Source organism: Amphiura filiformis, chromosome 19, assembly GCF_039555335.1.
Source record: "Amphiura filiformis chromosome 19, Afil_fr2py, whole genome shotgun sequence".
NCBI lineage: Eukaryota > Metazoa > Echinodermata > Ophiuroidea > Amphilepidida > Amphiuridae > Amphiura > Amphiura filiformis.
This window is the reverse complement of record NC_092646.1, coordinates 31475804-31493712: the sequence shown is the minus strand read 5'-3', so window position 1 is coordinate 31493712 and position 17909 is coordinate 31475804. Positions and strand designations below refer to the sequence as shown.

Here is a 17909-nt window from a genome sequence, read left to right as displayed (position 1 = left end):
ATGCCATATTGGTTCACTCACCTTCAACTGGTATCCAACTTTCACATATGGTTTGATAAGCCTGTTCTTATGGTACATCATCATGCCATATTGGTTCACTCACCTTCAACTGGTAGCCAACTTTCACATATGGTTTGATAAGCCTGTTCTTATGGTACATCATCATGCCATATTGGTTCACTCACCTTCAACTGGTAGCCAACTTTCACATATGGTTTGATAAGCCTGTTCTTATGGTACATCATCATGCCATATTGGTTCACTCACCTTCAACTGGTAGCCAACTTTCACATATGGTTTGATAAGCCTGTTCTTATGGTACATCATCATGCCATATTGGTTCACTCACCTTCAACTGGTAGCCAACTTTCACATATGGTTTGATGAGCCTGTTCTTATGGTACATCATCATGCCATATTGGTTCACTCACCTTCAACTGGTAGCCAACTTTCACATATGGTTTGATAAGCCTGTTCTTATGGTACATCATCATGCCATATTGGTTCACTCACCTTCAACTGGTAGCCAACTTTCACATATGGTTTGATAAGCCTGTTCTTATGGTACATCATCATGCCATATTGGTTCACTCACCTTCAACTGGCATCCAACTTTCACATATGGTTTGATCAGCCTGTTCTTATGGTACATCATCATGCCATATTGGTTCACTCACCTTCAACTGGTAGCCAACTTTCACCTATGGTTTGATAAGCCTGTTCTTATGGTACATCATCATGCCATATTGGTTCACTCACCTTCAACTGGTAGCCAACTTTCACCTATGGTTTGATAAGCCTGTTCTTATGGTACATCATCATGCCATATTGGTTCACTCACCTTCAACTGGTAGCCAACTTTCACATATGGTTTGATGAGCCTGTTCTTATGGTACATCATCATGCCATACTGGTTCACTCACCTTCAACTGGTATCCAACTTTCACATATGGTTTGATAAGCCTATTCTTATGGTACATCATCATGCCATATTGGTTCACTCACCTTCAACTGGTATCCAACTTTCACATATGGTTTGATAAGCCTGTTCTTATGGTACATCATCATGCCATATTGGTTCACTCACCTTCAACTGGTAGCCAACTTTCACATATGGTTTGATGAGCCTGTTCTTATGGTACATCATCATGCCATACTGGTTCACTCACCTTCAACTGGTATCCAACTTTCACATATGGTTTGATAAGCCTATTCTTATGGTACATCATCATGCCATATTGGTTCACTCACCTTCAACTGGTATCCAACTTTCACATATGGTTTGATAAGCCTGTTCTTATGGTACATCATCATGCCATATTGGTTCACTCACCTTCAACTGGTAGCCAACTTTCACATATGGTTTGATAAGCCTGTTCTTATGGTACATCATCATGCCATATTGGTTCACTCACCTTCAACTGGTATCCAACTTTCACATATGGTTTGATGAGCCTGTTCTTATGGTACATCATCATGCCATATTGGTTCACTCACCTTCAACTGGTATCCAACTTTCACATATGGTTTGATAAGCCTGTTCTTATGGTACATCATCATGCCATATTGGTTCACTCACCTTCACCTGGTATCCAACTTTCACATATGGTTTGATGAGCCTGTTCTTATGGTACATCATCATGCCATATTGGTTCACTCACCTTCAACTGGTATCCAACTTTCACATATGGTTTGATAAGCCTGTTCTTATGGTACATCATCATGCCATATTGGTTCACTCACCTTCAACTGGTAGCCAACTTTCACATATGGTTTGATAAGCCTGTTCTTATGGTACATCATCATGCCATATTGGTTCACTCACCTTCAACTGGTAGCCAACTTTCACATATGGTTTGATAAGCCTGTTCTTATGGTACATCATCATGCCATATTGGTTCACTCACCTTCAACTGGTAGCCAACTTTCACATATGGTTTGATAAGCCTGTTCTTATGGTACATCATCATGCCATATTGGTTCACTCACCTTCAACTGGTAGCCAACTTTCACATATGGTTTGATGAGCCTGTTCTTATGGTACATCATCATGCCATATTGGTTCTTCTTGGGATTGAAACCAAATAGTATATTGGCTGGTTCTGGAGCAGGCTATAAAACAAAATGAACATCGTAGTGTTACAAACAGCAAAGGAAATATCGGGGGGAATATCCTTTAAGCCTAACTTGAGTAATATGCAAGCAAAAATAAAGTTATTTGATTGGCGCTCAAAACACCAGTGTTGGCCGGTTGGAATTCCTATTTGTAACCGACTTGTTTCTGAAGGGAGAGACATGCCAAAAATTAAACAAAAAGTAAATGCAGACAAAAAAAATAGTGACAAAAGTCGCTGAAACGACTATTTAATGTGAGGAGTCGCTAGCCATATCAGATTGTTTTAAAAATGTTTTTCAGCCAAGCTGGATTTTCCTTTCTCAAACCACAATATCACATTTTGGCACTGGTTAGTAACACACAAGAGTTCCAGCCAATGAATTAAACACCTTCTTACCACCTCAGTATATTGTACAACGGTAAAAAATATTAACAATAAAATAACATTCAAAATCAAAATTTAAAAAAATAACATAAATGGGCCAAAGTACCCCATACAATATTATTTAAAAAATGTTAGCACCAATATTCTAAATTGTTACCATCCTTCCCCAAATATAACCAAAATAGAGGTGTACCCCACCACCACAAGGGGCTTGCATACCTTGAAATTCTTTGGTCTGTACGTATATCGCTCAGTGTCACGAAGTTTCTTCTCAACTTCAAAGAGCGCAACCCTTTTCCCCCTAAGGTATATACGAAGCTTCGGTTTCATGTATAAAATAGAGCAGAATGCCTGGGAAGAGAAAGTAATAGAAGTATAAGATTATTTTAAAAGAATAAAGAAATTGATACAATACATCACAAAAACTGTCCACTGCATCTGAAATCTTCCTCTCTTTTGGACTTAGCTTAGTTAAGAATAAATCGGTCATATTTCAGTGCAAATCTAGAACAACATATTATAACTTATCTACCTATACATACGAGGGGGTATCAAAAAGTTTTAGAAATCGCCCAGAAGTGAAAGAGCTACATCAATAAAATTTTGTCAGTGCAATCACTGGTCCATATGTACACTATGGTGCAAAAATGGTCTCATAAGTATGTTTACTTTTTTTACAGGAGCTAGATGTCACTACCTGCCTATGTAACCGCATAACCAGCAAAATTTGAAAAAATTGAGGCATGCAGCATGATTAAGTTCCATTTTAAGGATTACAGTGCCCAGAAAATCTGTGATGAAATAAAAATTCCTTTTCCAAAAAGCGACAGTGACATATCACAATCACCACCGAAGATAACTTTCATTTCATCATCAATTTTCTAGGCACTGCAACCCTTCAAAAGCAGGATCTTAATAATGCTGCTTGCCTCCATTTTCTCAATCTTGCAGTTTATGCGCAGTGACTGGGGCAGCAGGTTATTGGCATCTAGTGCCACCTGTAAAAAAAGTAAACATACCTATGAGACCATTTTTATACATAAGGACCAGTGATTGCACTGACAAAATTTCATTGATATAGCTCTTTCACTTCTGGCGATTTCTAAAACTTTTTGATACCCCCTCGTACACCTTTACAAGTTCCCAAGGCCTGACTTACTATTTCTAAAAGGTCAACTCAAAAAATTGAAGTCAAGATTATAATTATTTTGTTCCTTTATCCATAGTAAAAAGTAATGCATAATACCCAAATATCACTACTTACAGGAGTATTTTGTGATCCTAGTATCCTCTTTTTATGACATTTTTTAATAGATATCCACAAAAAAGCTTAAAAATTTTGATTGATTCCAATTTTGCGTTTGCGAGTTATGCATCATTATGTGTATTATAGGCCACTGTGTTGTAATTTTGTTCTGGTATACCAAAACGTAATACAAATTTGACCATATTTTTGCTAAACCAGTTCCCAGTGGTATAATAAAAATCTAAATTTTTTTGAGAAAAGTGGGGGATGGGGCTGTGGATCATGAAATGCCCCTTTAACCGATAGACTAGACTTACCCTCAATGAATATGTGTGCTCTGGAATATCACTTTTATTTTTGTTATCAGGTTCAACCACAATGACCTCTGGGTGCGTTAAGTCATATTCCTCAGCGATGATGATATCTTGGCTTTCCTTCATGAAGTCAAATTCAAGACGGTTGCTTACATCTCTGATACATACAAGACACAATTGTAACTAGACTTAGCTGTGGTCTAAGACCACGAACACAGCCGTGTTGTGACCCCTTAATGACCTTTGACCCCAAAATATATGAAAACCCCATAGACATTGGCTAATGTCAATGTATGTGTGCATGTGGCATCACTTTACCATGTTATTTGTGGCAGAAGAGGCATTTAGAAGGAATTTCCTTTTAGACCGGAAGTGCCCCCTAAATGACCTTTAATCCCAAATAAAAAAAACACAAGAGATACACTGGATAACCACAATTCATGTGTGAACATACCGTTACTGTCCAATGTTTTGTTTAGCTAAAAATATTTTTGAAGGTATTTCGTTTTATACGGAAGTGACCCTTTAATGACCTTTGACCCCAAATCTGTGTACACCACGTAGACACTGGGTAATGACAATGCATGTGTGCAAGTGGCGTCACTGTCCTATGTAATTTGTGGGTGAAGATGCATTTTAAAGGTATTTCGTTTTATACCGGAAGTGACCCCTTAATGACCTTTGACCCAAAATAAAAAAATATCACATATACACTGGGTAATCACAATTCATGTGTGAACATACCGTTACTGTCCTATGTTTTGTTTAGCTAATAGAAATTTTTGAAGGTATTTCGTTTTATACCGGAAGTGACCCCTTAATGACATTTAACCCCAAATCTGTGTACACCCTATAGACACTGGGTAATAACAATTCATGTGTGCAAGTGGCGTCACTGTCCTACGTAATTTGTGGGAGAAGATGCATTTTAAAGGCATTTCGTTTTATAACGGAAGTGACCCAGTAATGACCTTAAACCCAAATTAAAAAAATACCACATATAAAGTGGGCAAGAACAATTCATGTGTGAACATACCGTTACTGTCCTATGATTTGTTTAGCTAATAAAATTTTTGAAGGTATTTCGTTTTATACCGAAGTGACCCCTTAATGACCTTTGACCCCAAATCTGTGTACATCACATAGACACTGGGTAATACCAATTCATGTGTGCAAGTGGCGTCACTGTTATACTTAAGTTGTGGGAGAAGATGCATTTTAGTTGAAATCACGTGTTTGACCCCTCGTGACCTTTGACCCCACAAGTTTCATGTGACATGTAGGGGCACGGTCAATGATCATTGTGACCAAGTTAGGTCAAAATCGATGTAAGCATGTGAGTGCTAGAGCAAATGTAATGGTTGACAGAAAGAAAGAAGAACCTGTAAGAAAAAAGACACAGCCGTGACTAACGTCACGGCTGTGTAAATATTCAACACTTCAACCAATTCTTCATTGCCATGCATATAGTAAGGTTAAGGAAAATTTTCATTGAAACAAAACCAAATAATTTACTCACTATTGACGGTTTCGCCTATCATGGTCGACAGGCATCATCAGAATGATGATGGATGATCCTTACTTCCGGTAGGACGAATCCCGACTGTAGAGGGTGTATTTACAGCCAGGAGAGGATCATACACGTGACTCAGGTAGTGGACCCCCTCGTCTCTGTTTTGGGACAATCAAAAGGGGACAATGCAAAAGCTCTATGCAAGGAGTGTGATACTAACGCAAGACATGTCAAAGAATCAATATGGATCAGGAGAAGAGGAACTAACGTCATGAACAGAGACGAGGGGGCCCACTGCCTGAGTCACGTGTATGATCCTCTCCTGGCTGTAAATACACCCTCTACAGTCGGGATTCGTCCTACCGGTAGTAAGGAGCTTCCATCATCATTCTGATGATGCCTGTCACCATGATAGGCGTAAACCGTCAATAGTGAGTAAATTATTTGGTTTTGTTTCAATGAAAATTTTCCTTAATGTATATATACAAACCTGATGAATCTATTCAGTGATATAGTAAGGTTATTTGGAGTCAGTCAGATCTTTATTATTATATGTGTACATCCATATCAAAAGGATGCACTTGTCGGCTGCTACATGTGTCTCTTTTTATATAATAGCTAGGAATAAACAGACTCATCTCAAGTGGAGGTCACTTCAAATCATTCCAAGTCACATGGTTTAGGAATGTTCTAGCTGTATTCTCAAAGCATGAGTTGAGTCTGGTATTTGTTCCTAGCTAATTATATAAAAAGAGACACATGTAGTAGCCGACAAGTGCATCCTTTTGATATGGATGTACACATATGTTAGGCGACGAAAAAAGAAAACCCTTTTTTCCAAAGATTTTACCCAAATTGGGAAACAAATTGCCCACCCAAATTTGAAAAATTTCAGGAACAAAATTTGCTTTTTGTGTTTTCCCCAAATTGCAAAATATTAAAAAATGTTGGTGATTTTGGGGGTCATTTGCAACCCCCCCCCCAAAAAAAACCCAGACCGATCGACCCCACTTGAAAGGTGCCCGTAGAACAGGGGTTTTTTTTGTCGCCTTGTTTAGCTTTTAGCTATACCACATTTTTTTAATACTGCACAGTACATGTAATACCGTGTAAGATTTTCTGGTACTGAACAGGCACACACACTTTGTGTTGGCGCATGCAACTCATAGTGAAAACCCATGCACATGAGACATAAGCAGACGCACATCAACAATTTTGGTGGTTATGCTCGCACATAATTTTTAAGGTGGTAGGTCTTTGGGAGCTGACAGCATACTGGTAAAAGGGGTCTTTCTGAGCTGCGAACAGTCAAAATCAAGAGTCTTTCAGTCCTGTTTGGGTAACATTCAGGGGTCTTTCCGAGCTGTGTGGTCCAAGTGGTCTTTCAGAGCTGCAGTCCAAAAACAGAGGTCTTTCCGGGTGAGCATACCCATATGGGCATTTGTGTTAGAAGTGCCCGTGTCCACCATACCAGCAAGATGCATACATGTTCCTTCTGTATTTTTATATGTCGTATCTTGTATATTTTAATGTTGGCATTGTGCCACCTGGGCACCTTGGGAGAACAATGCCAGTGCATTGAAATATCAACCCAGCTTAAATAAGAATGAAATATGTCACATGTTCAATGTTCATATACCACGTCCATGTACAAAAAACTAATCCATCTTTAAATCATTTCCCACACTTAGAATTCTTACCTCTTTAGATTGTAAATTATTATCCTTGTTCCTTTTTGAATGTCAATCTTTTCAAACTGTTCAAACAGTTCAGCTTGAGTCTTGAAGATGGAATGTTGTAAGATGGCTTCTAAACTGTCTGCATCCTCCTCGCTTTGAATGATCTGATGTGAGAAACACTGTTAAGGGCAAATAAAACAAATATAGATTTGGCTACTAGATTTGCTTTTAACAAAGTTGCCATGGTATAACTGCTTTTTTGTGTGCATATATGTAGGTCTGTACAATTTGCATACATATTTATGTAGGTCTAGATATTTGCATATTTATGTAGGATTAGATATTTGCATATTTTTATAAAGGGCTAGACACTTTGTATATTGTCCTTGGCAGTTTTAACTTGTGCTACCTGTTGCAAAGTGTGATGCTATACAATGTCCTCTAAGTTAGTTAGTTATTAGAAGCCAAAACTTTAGAAAATATACCATGAAAGACCCCAGCATTAGGTCTTGGTCAAGGGACTCTCTGAGTCTGTAAAAACAAATTTGGAATCAAAATATGTGATTTGTGCAGCGCCCACTCCGCAAAAAACACAACTGCGGTGTGCGCCAGGCCCAACATATATGCTATCAGGGACGACCGACTTATAAATCGAGTTCAAAGGAAGTTTTGTTAGGGAAGGAGTTCAACAAAACAGTGCATCCAACTGAATTAATACCTTGACACGCACAATGCTTTAACCAACTGAGCTGGGACTGCCTTTTGAGGAGAGAGAGAGAGCAATCTGAATTTTAGATCGCAAGCATTGATGGTTTGAGCAAGGTGTGAAAGAGGCGATCTGGGTGAGGGCTGAGCAACCATCCCTCAACTGTGGTAGAAAAGTCCAGGCAAAACTTTTCAGAATCATAAAGGACATACCTCCCCCATTGTCATCTATACTGGAAGTACTGGTACTCAAGGTCATTTGCATTATAACCCAGCTGAAGACTGTGAAGGTTTCAGTTGCAATGTTGGTTCGTCCATCAAAAATAGGTTGACCAGAATTAAATCGAATCTGATATCCAAGTCATTAAAGCCATATTATAACATTTGCTGAGGAAGATGTCCTCAATATTTTTCAAAATTCTGTTTTTTACATAATTATAATCCACTTAATTAAACAAACATACCCTGCAAAAATCAAGACTCTAGGTGCTGTAGTTTAGTCAAAATCCAAGATTTTGAATAAAATGCAGGAACCATCATTTTATTATTATGATGGAAATGATAGTCAAACGCACACCCGATGTTCATAACAGTACGTACATGTACATGCCGACCCCGGGATGCCGACACATATAGGCCTAAAGGATCATGTTGTAGGACAACCGAATGGAGTGACACGCATTGACGACATCAGCGCTGGTAGTAAATTCCAATTTTCTTTGCTTTACCTCAGTTGTTCGTCTTAAAATTAAAAGGGGATATATCTGACAGTAACAGCTAACATTTTACGGAAAAGAAATACTAATCTATATTTTATGGAAATGTTATAATATGGCTTAATTTTCGCATTACATTAACAAAAAAAGGATATTATCAAGAGTCCATGACACTATAGGAACCAGTACAGTTGTAGCTTCGACCTTTTCCAGAAATGTCTGTGACAAGAACCCAACGGTCTTTGTTTTATTCTTGAAACTGAAGACAATAGCATCCTTGCCGAGTCGCATGGAGCCAGACTTGAATCCGTTGCCGTACTGTCCCACGGCCTGGTGCTTGTATCTGTCCACTTTATGGCTAAAACCAAAACTGTCAAGAGCAAAATAAAGAATTCCATTTTTTATATACTTAAGTTGGCAAAATTTTCTACAAAATGTGCAAAATAGTCTGATTTCATCATTTCACAAAAAAGTTTTTTGCAAGCAAATAATACATATGCTCCACAGACTATACAAAAATTGGGTCAGAAAGACAATCAATTTTCTATATATCCCATCATGCACTCTTCTGGGGGGAGGGGGAGTGGTACTTCCACTGGTAGGATGTCAGGGTACATAAGTTATATTTTTAGGATAAGATTATTTTGGCTGGTGCCTTCATGGGAGAAAATTAAGGGATATATCCCAGGGGGGATACTCAAGTTTGGTTTTGGCAGGGGTGTGTTGCTGAGAATTTTAAAGTGAACTGATCAATATACCAATTTTTCAAGAAATTTGGACCCATCGATATACCAAAATTCAAAAATATTCGCCTGAATTTAACCCAAATTGTCTACGTTTTTACTAAATTTCCCCAATCTTTGGGGGAAATTTGGGGAAAAGGACCCATTCATATACCAACATTTTGGATTAGAAAATGGGGCCATAATACCAAAAGGCTGAAATTGCTACCCATGTTTGTACACATTTTGCCATGATTGTAAAAAAGTCAATCAAAACTATTCATAGTGTATGTTCTGTATTTGAATATCAAAAGTACATACCGTATTTCGTCGAATAAACGCCCCCGGGGGCGTTACATTTTCCCAAGGGGGGGCGTTTATTAGAGGTCATTTTTAGTACGACAATTCTCGCTAAAATCATTAGGTAAGCTTAAAAGTCACGCTAAAATGACAAACTATGACCTTTTGACACTGACTTTTGGTTCACTTCCGGGTTCGGATCGCCATTTATTGCTGATACTCGCGACCATGTGAGCAACTTGGTAAGCTTACTACACAAGATAGCATGGAAATATCAGATTTTTAAACATCTTCGTTGAAAAAAGTGGTGGGGGGCGTTTATTTGAGGGGGGCGGCTATTCGACGAAATACGGTAAATATTGTGCCTTGACTGTAAAAAAATCAAAAATCAAAAAAAAATTGCATAGTTCATTTTCTTAAAAAAATTTAAAAAGGCAAAGCACTTAGCTTTTTTACCAAATGTATCTGAGACAGAATTTTTTTGGCCTAATTAATATCAAACTTACCTGAGCATTTTATGCATGCCCTCTGCATCCAGCCCACTGCCATCGTCATAAAGCGTCAGACAAGGATGGTTGACAAAGATTCATAGTCAATATGTAACTTTGAAGCACACACATCAGGATCATAGGCATTATCTGAAAAAAGAGGTAAAATTGCAATTTGGAAAAAGCTGAAAATTTACCAACCTATTAAAATAAGGCTGGCAAGCAATTGACATTTTCGGTAAATCCCGTAATTCATTGAGGTTAGACTCCAGATGTACCTCTTAATTTTGCAATGCGCAGTAACGATGTTCGCTATACGATGTGCGCATTGGTGTGACATCAATTGACAACATCTCGGTTCTAACCGTAAGGAATTATGGAATTTATCCAAAAAATAAATCCATCAAAGTGGCAGCAGGTGGCACTGAAGTAGCCAAATTTGCAGTTGGGTGGTATAGGAAATTCCTCATTCACTGCAGTAAACCAAAGATACTCAATTGAGTATCTTTGAGTAAACAGTCAATTAGTGCTGTGGTCGGCACCGTTTTTTAATGTCGACATGTCGATATAATTTAGTATACCGGCGTCGACAGTATGTCGAAACATAAAAAAATTCTTAAAATTTTTTTTTTTTTTTTTAAATTTTCAAAAAATATTTTTGGCCAGAAAAGCAAGTTAGGCCCAAAATGACTTGTTATTCAAGGTTGGAAACCAGAGAAATGCTGCTAATCAAAAAAAAATGCCAATTTTTTTTACAAAGTTGAATACGTATATTTTAATTACTTTTGCTTCTATTGAACAGCTAGCAATGCATACTAATTCAATGTGTCCCTGACTGTTCAATAGAAGCAAAGGTAATCAAAATATACAAATTTATCAACTTTGTAAAAAAAAAATTTGGCATTTTTTTTTTTAGTAGCAGTATTTCTCTGGTTTCCAACCTTGAATAACAAGTAATTTTGGGCCTATAACTTGCTTTTCTGGCCAAAATTTTTTTGAAAATTAAAAAAAAAAAAATTTTTTTTTTTTAGAATTTTTTTTGATGTCGACATGTCGGGATACGTGCCGACGTCGACATTAATGTCGACATAAGGCATGTCGACCACAGCACTACAGTCAATATCATCGATCACAATTCATATAGTGGCGTAGAGTGATTTTTCAAAAATTTTCGTTTCATATAGTGGCTAGCTATACCTTTTTAACTATTAATGAATAGTTTGAACCTTAAATTTCAAATGGAATCAGCCCACTGAGAGATATAACAGCAGGCCTTACCATCTAGATTTTAAAGGCGAGTGGTCAATCACTCGCGATGCTAGGTGAGTGGTCAAATCACTCTCTAGTTGTATGTAGTGGATGAGTCCCTCTCTTGGTCCGAAAGATCATTTAAAATTCATACTAATAAGAACCACATATAATACAAACTATATTGACATGCACCCTCTCTTTCGTTTTCAGGGATTAAGGCTATATATTATTGTATTACGTTTTCGAATGTATACATTGAAAGTGTTGAAACTTGAATGTAAATTGGATTCAATTTTGTGTGATCATGGTGGTTCGCATTGAGCGATATTTAGTGTCTATGGCAAGTGGAAAATTGCTCACTAGAAACTGAGTTTGGGCGAGCGGTAGCTAGCGAGAGCGATCGCTTGCCTCAAACGGCAAGGCCTGTAACAGTGGAGGAGTATCTACTCCATTCTTAGTAGTATATATCCAAACACGTTTTTTCTCAGGAACATTATTAATTTTGTACTTCACGCAGTCGCAGATTGGGGGGCCTGGTTGGTCTGCGCCCCCCCCTCCCAAAAAAAAAGTAAAGGAGAGGAGAGGAGAGAAAAGGAAAAAGGAGAAAAAAGAAGAGAAAGGGAGAAAATCTTGAGAAGAGAAAAGGTAAAAATAATTGCACATTATCATGGTATTTGAGTAGGCCCATGCCTAAAACACATGTCGATCACAAGTTAATAATATATAGGCCTGTGAAGGCTGTGATTATTTTAGGTATTGCTTGAAGATAGGTTCTCATCCCAATAGCATATGAAAATATATGCAGGCCCGCTGATATGATATGCATGCTGCCGTCACATTTTGTCACCAAAGTCAGTATTAAAGTAATGGACTCAATGCCCGGGACTCAATGCTGACTTCAACATCAATCCATGCATGCTTGCTTGGTAATTGCAAATATTTATTTATAAGTGTCAGTGGACCTGTGTAGGCCTAACATTTAAAATTGTGCAAATTGAGTTTGGGCCCAGAGAGGGGGGGGGGGGCACTTCAATATGAAATGGATATAGGTGAAGGGTGGCACTTTCACAGTAAGGGGCATTCGGTGAGAGCAAAATATAAATATATGGGGTCATTGGGCATGTTGGGTGAGAGCATACTTTAGGCCAAAAAAAAATGTTTGTTTGTCCATAGAGGCTTATGAAACAGTTGGGTCGGTAGGTCGGATTTTTTTTTTTTTACAGATATTGCACTTGAAACTGACAATTTGAAAACTGGTAAATAAGTCAAAACACACATCACCTTACTGGTTTAACTCTTGAGATGGTTCTGCATGTTATACTGTTCATTTTCTTTACATTTTCTTTCTTTAAATTTATACTAACCACTGTTTTACTAGCACATTCAACGCAAATTTAAAAAAAAAGAAGAAAAAAAAGACACGGTCGGGCTCATTATTGCACAGCCCCTAACTAAGTCTTAGCCTAAGCACAGTAAAGAGGCCTATATTTTAGCAAAATGTAAATCCCTTCTTAAGGGGGTACTACACCCCTCAATAAATTTGTGACTATTTTTGCATTTTTCTCAAAAACTAATAACACGCTGGTACCTAACAAAAGTTATGTATATTATAGGGGCAAGGAATCCAATTACTACACTGAAATTTCAGTGACCCAAGAGAAGCGGTTCGATACTTATGACAGAAAATGAGGTACCGCTAGGATGTGTCTCATTTCATATCATATTTACTGAACCGCTTGTCTTGAGTCACAGAAATTTCAGTGTAGTAATTGGATTCATTGCCCCAATAATATACATAACTTTTTTTTACCAGTGTGTTATTAATTTTGAGTAAAATGCAAAAATAATCAAACTACACAGAGTGTAGCTACACCCTGGCCAATTTTGTGCATATTTTTGCATTTTTCTCAAAAATAACGCATTTTTGTGACAAGTAAGATATGTATGCTTATAGGGCAAGGTCACTACAACTACTGACACTGCACTGAAAATTCAGCAACTCAACTTCAAGGCAAGTATGGTAGTAATTGATTTATTGATCAAATACTGGTTTTCCATCATTTTTTACTGTAACAATAGAGTGATTCACGCAACATGAACAGGGGATTAAACAACTGTGAAGTAGGACCATGCATGCATGTGCTTCTTTTGTCCACTTTGCCATCAAGATTTCGAATAGAAACAGTTCAGACCCAGAACAGGATCATGTCAGAACTTAATATTTTGTTCTGGGTCTGATTATTCGGCATGCACTATAATTTTTGAGAAAAAGCAAAAATAGGCACACAATTGGGCAGGGGTGTATTACCTCCTTAAATCCCTTCCCATTCACAAGTCCTTCAGTAGAGAATAAATCAATAAAAGCCCATTATCATGATTATAACTTAAACACTGTTGGTAACCCACGCTTTAGAAAGGGTGGGTTTGAGAGGTCCACAAAATGCTTAAAAGGGTGGGTTTGAAAAATTTCTGGTTAAAATGTGTGTCCAAATATAAAGGTTGGTCACTGATAAAAAAAAGGGTGGGTTTAGAAGTCATATAATTGCAATCTCAAAGCTTACTGTAATTTCCGATTGAATGACACTAAATGAAACACAAAAAACATTGAAATCCCATTCTGTAGTGTTTGGTCATCTAAAACTTCAACATGTAATTCTCTTTGGATGCAAATCTGCACCTCTTGGACCACCATAACTTACATACAGTACCGGTAACCAGTTATCTATGATTTAGTAACCACGCAATAGAAATTGCTCGAGAAACACTAGCCACGAATTTGCTCACGGATGCGCTCGCATTCGTGGCTAGTGTCCTTTCGTATCTAATTTCGGGGTAAACATATTACGTAAGACCACATAAATTATAATGACAATACAACATGATAAACATACCCTGAAATAACACCCTTCTATCTAACTTCACTTACCATTCTGTTACTATACGTGTTGTTGGCATAATTCCCAGATAGTATGTCCCATTTAAAGTGTACTCACATGAATATATCAGCACATTTGTGATAAAAATCGCTCCCTTCTTTTCCGGTGATCGCATGTTCAATGGATACAACACGTGAATAGCAGGACTCGTCAGCTCAGGCCCATGCCAACTCGACCACAAAGTAAACCGGCCCCCGTATAAACCCACTTAGGTTTTTATGTGTAGATGCCATGTTAATTAGAAGATGCAATGTGCTGTGGCTGTGCAATGATTATGAGCCCCTCCCAGGAAAATTTCGAACGACCCGCCAAAAATCGCTTGCCCCCCCTCCTCGGCCTGAAAAGTCACTTGTCCCCCACTCGGCCAACCAACCCATTGCTTCTCCCCCCCCTCCATCGCCAAAAATTCCCCTCTTCTTTGTACTCTTTTAAAACAGATCAATCAAAATTCCTTTTGTTATTGTCAATTTATGTTACTAAACTCGCCACAAAATTAGTTCTGTGAAAGTCACTCACATAGGGCGTGGTATACAGTCACTTACGGAGCACAGCCAATTACATTGTTTGTCTTTATTGCTATGATGTACCGTCTACCAGGCAGGGTGCGATCTAAAAAGTCACTCACATAGGGCGTGGTGTAAAGTCACTTACGGAGCACAGCCAATTAACTTGTTTGTCTTTATTGCTATGATGTACCGTCTACCAGGGTGCAGTCTAAAGTCACCTACATAGGGCGTGGTGTATTAAAATCACTTACGGAGCACAGCCAATTAATTTGTTTGTCTTTATTGCTATGATACACCGTCATAAGTCACCTACAGCACCCTGAAATGAATAGGGCGTGGTGTAAAGTCACTTACGGGACACGGCCAAATTTGACGGGAGATGCAGATAGAGGAGAGCCAGACATGATGGAGGCTTGAGAAAGGGGAGGGGGGAGGACAGAAACAGTAGTGCAGCGTGCTCATCACATGGGGGAGGGGGCACCGACCATGATGGGGGGGGCACCGGATCTGATTGTCAGGGCAGACCCCATCCCCCACACAACACCTAAAATGGGGACGAGAGGCGGGAATGGGGACGAGAAGATGGTGAGAAAAGAGAAAAGGAAGGGGCGTAAAAATAGGGACGACTGACCGTGCCCCCCCCTCGTATGCTGGCTGCTTGCGCCTGGGTACCGTAAAGGTCAGAGCCAGCCATCGGTACAGAGTGTATACGATGGCGGAAATTGGGACTCGAGTTCGGGTTGAAAAACGTCTGAGAACTGGATCGAGGGAGGGATTTTGAAGGCCGGGTTTGAAGGGGGAGAGAGAGAGACAGAAATAGAGTGAGAGAGGGATGGAGAAAGTCACCCAGGTTAAGTCAAATTTTATTTAAGCCTCATGCATTAAAAAATGTCTGTGTGTTGACCACTTTTCTTCAGATCTTCAATCATCAGAGATCCCAACATTAACACTATACAAGTTTGCACAAAGCACATGATCTGATCGTTATAATGGCTTTATAAATGTCACTTTTTCTAACAAAAACACTTTTAATCAGTGGGTCACTGTTGTGGGCGGGCTAAAAGTAATAGCCAATTATCTTTTCCCATTTGCTTTTGGTAAGTGATCAAAATCAATTCCCAGTTTCCCACGCTATTTAGAATGTGCACGGCTAGACATCTCGGCACCTTGCCATGGTATATTTCCTGGGAAAATCCGCTTATTTTCAATATTTGCGGTGAGCTTTTGCGAGTTGAGCGGTGAACATAAAGCGATGGTTTGGTACTACAGTCATGGTACAATTAGGGACGCACCATTAGATTCTCAGGGGTAGGAAGTTGGGTCGGGAAAGAAATTTTGTTGCCGCTGAACTAGGCGGCTAAGTTTGTGAAGGCGGGGGCAAGGTTTTTTTTAATTTCATGCATTTATACACAGTTAGGTGGGGAAGTATTTTTTTTTTTTTAGTGTTGGTGGGGATATGTTTTTTTTTGGTCATGTAGTGGGTGAAGTTTTGCAAAAACGTCCTACCCCACCCTGAGAATCTAATGGTGCGTCCCTTACAATCATCATGGTCATGTTGACGCATTGTTTTATCTACGGTGAGGTAAGGGACGCACCATTAGATTCTCGGGGGGGGGGGGTAGGAAGTTGGGGTAGTGGAATTTTTTTCAAGTTTTTTTTTAATTTCATGCATTTATACACAGTTAGGTGGGGAAGTTTTGGGTTGTTTTTAGTATTGGTAGGATTTTTTTTGCTCAAAATTTCATACCCTCCCCCCCGAGAATTCTAATGGTGCGTCCATATTTTTGCCAATAATGTAGTTCCTGATGAGGAGCATTGTAGACACCCAGTTGGTCGTGAGCAATTATTTTTTATTTTGAACATAATTGGATAAAATTACTTGAGTCGCATGGGTTTTACACGGTCGGTCGGGTTACCAGAATTTTTTATTAGGCTTTATATAATGATGAAAAATGAGCAAATTCACGAAAAACATTGCTATTTAAAAGCTATATTAGGTTATTTTTCTTCACTAACTGTGACATTTTTTTTTCACCCTTGACATCAAATTTATTTTTTTTTGTCAGTGGAGCAATTTTTTTTGCCAGTGGAGCAATTTTTTTGTTGCTCAGATGGCATTACAATTTTTTTTCAAAAATATACCAAACCTCCCTTGATATCTAATGGTGCGCCCTTACACATAAAAGCGTGGTTTTATACAGGGACCGAATTTGCGTGTGGTCGAGTTGCCTTGGACCGTGTCCTTGATTGAAATGCCCTGGACTGGTTCATCGATCGGCAAACATAACAGGTGTTATCTGAATGAGGTAATCTCTTACCTACTAAGTGACTGTCCAGTCATAAATCACCAGAATTTACGTGTGTACGATAATCTGATAGGTTGAGATTATTTTCCACGATGTGACAGCTACAATAAGCAGCACTGTAAGCAGCGCTGAATTAGGCTCCAGATATCATCTTATTTTTGAGGATCGTATGTAACAAAGATGTCAAAAGGTAGGGTTTAACTCAATTAAGCTTATAATGGCACGCTTATGAAAGTGTGTTGTGAACCATCTGGCATTTTACCAATGTTGACATGCCGGCGCAACTTTGTGTACCGGAAGCCCCACGAAATCATATAGCTTCGGTCTCTAACGCAAATCAAAGATTTGCGTTAGAGAATATGCTCGAACAAAATAGAAAGGGTGGGTTTCGGAGTTTTGGTATAAACATGATAAAGGGTATAAAATAAGAAGGGTGGGTTTGAAATAAAAAGGGTGGGTTTGTATCACCACTGCCAACTATGTTAAAAAGTCTTCCATAAGTTCTCTCCCTCTCTTCAATCATGCTCTTTAAATTTTAAGCTTACCTATCAACTCTGCCACCGCAGAGAACGGCCATTTGTGACTCGTACTATTCGTATGCAGGAACCCCGGGGCAGGAACTTTGGATTGGTCTGCAATTGGAATCAAATTAAAAACAAAATGTTACATTTTAAATCATGCTGAAATACACTGTACAATAATACATCTTATCATGTGAAATGAATG

General features: G+C 38.6%; 2 protein-coding genes across 2 annotated transcripts in view; one reads left to right on the top strand and one right to left on the bottom strand.

The window, feature by feature from the left end:
* LOC140141182 (uncharacterized) overlaps positions 1-17909 on the top strand; it is a 574562-nt gene that overhangs the window by 318687 nt on the left and 237966 nt on the right. The window lies entirely within an intron of this gene.
* LOC140141612 (MORC family CW-type zinc finger protein 3-like) lies at positions 1954-17790 on the bottom strand. Its single transcript, XM_072163524.1, has 7 exons — positions 17729-17790; positions 10203-10334; positions 8830-9044; positions 7275-7422; positions 4065-4218; positions 2721-2852; positions 1954-2112 (listed from the first exon to the last, which is right to left on the bottom strand). The coding sequence occupies exons 2-7, from the start codon at positions 10217-10219 to the stop codon at positions 1954-1956; spliced, it is 825 nt and encodes a 274-aa protein (XP_072019625.1). The 5' UTR covers positions 10220-10334; positions 17729-17790.

Coding starts and splice junctions, on each gene's coding strand:
- LOC140141612 (XM_072163524.1), bottom strand. Junction 7,423..8,829: donor AGTGTCATGGACTCTTGATA/ATATCCTTTTTT, acceptor AGTGTTTCTCAC/ATCAGATCATTCAAAGCGAG. Junction 4,219..7,274: donor ATAATTTACAATCTAAAGAG/GTAAGAATTCTA, acceptor TGTATGTATCAG/AGATGTAAGCAACCGTCTTG.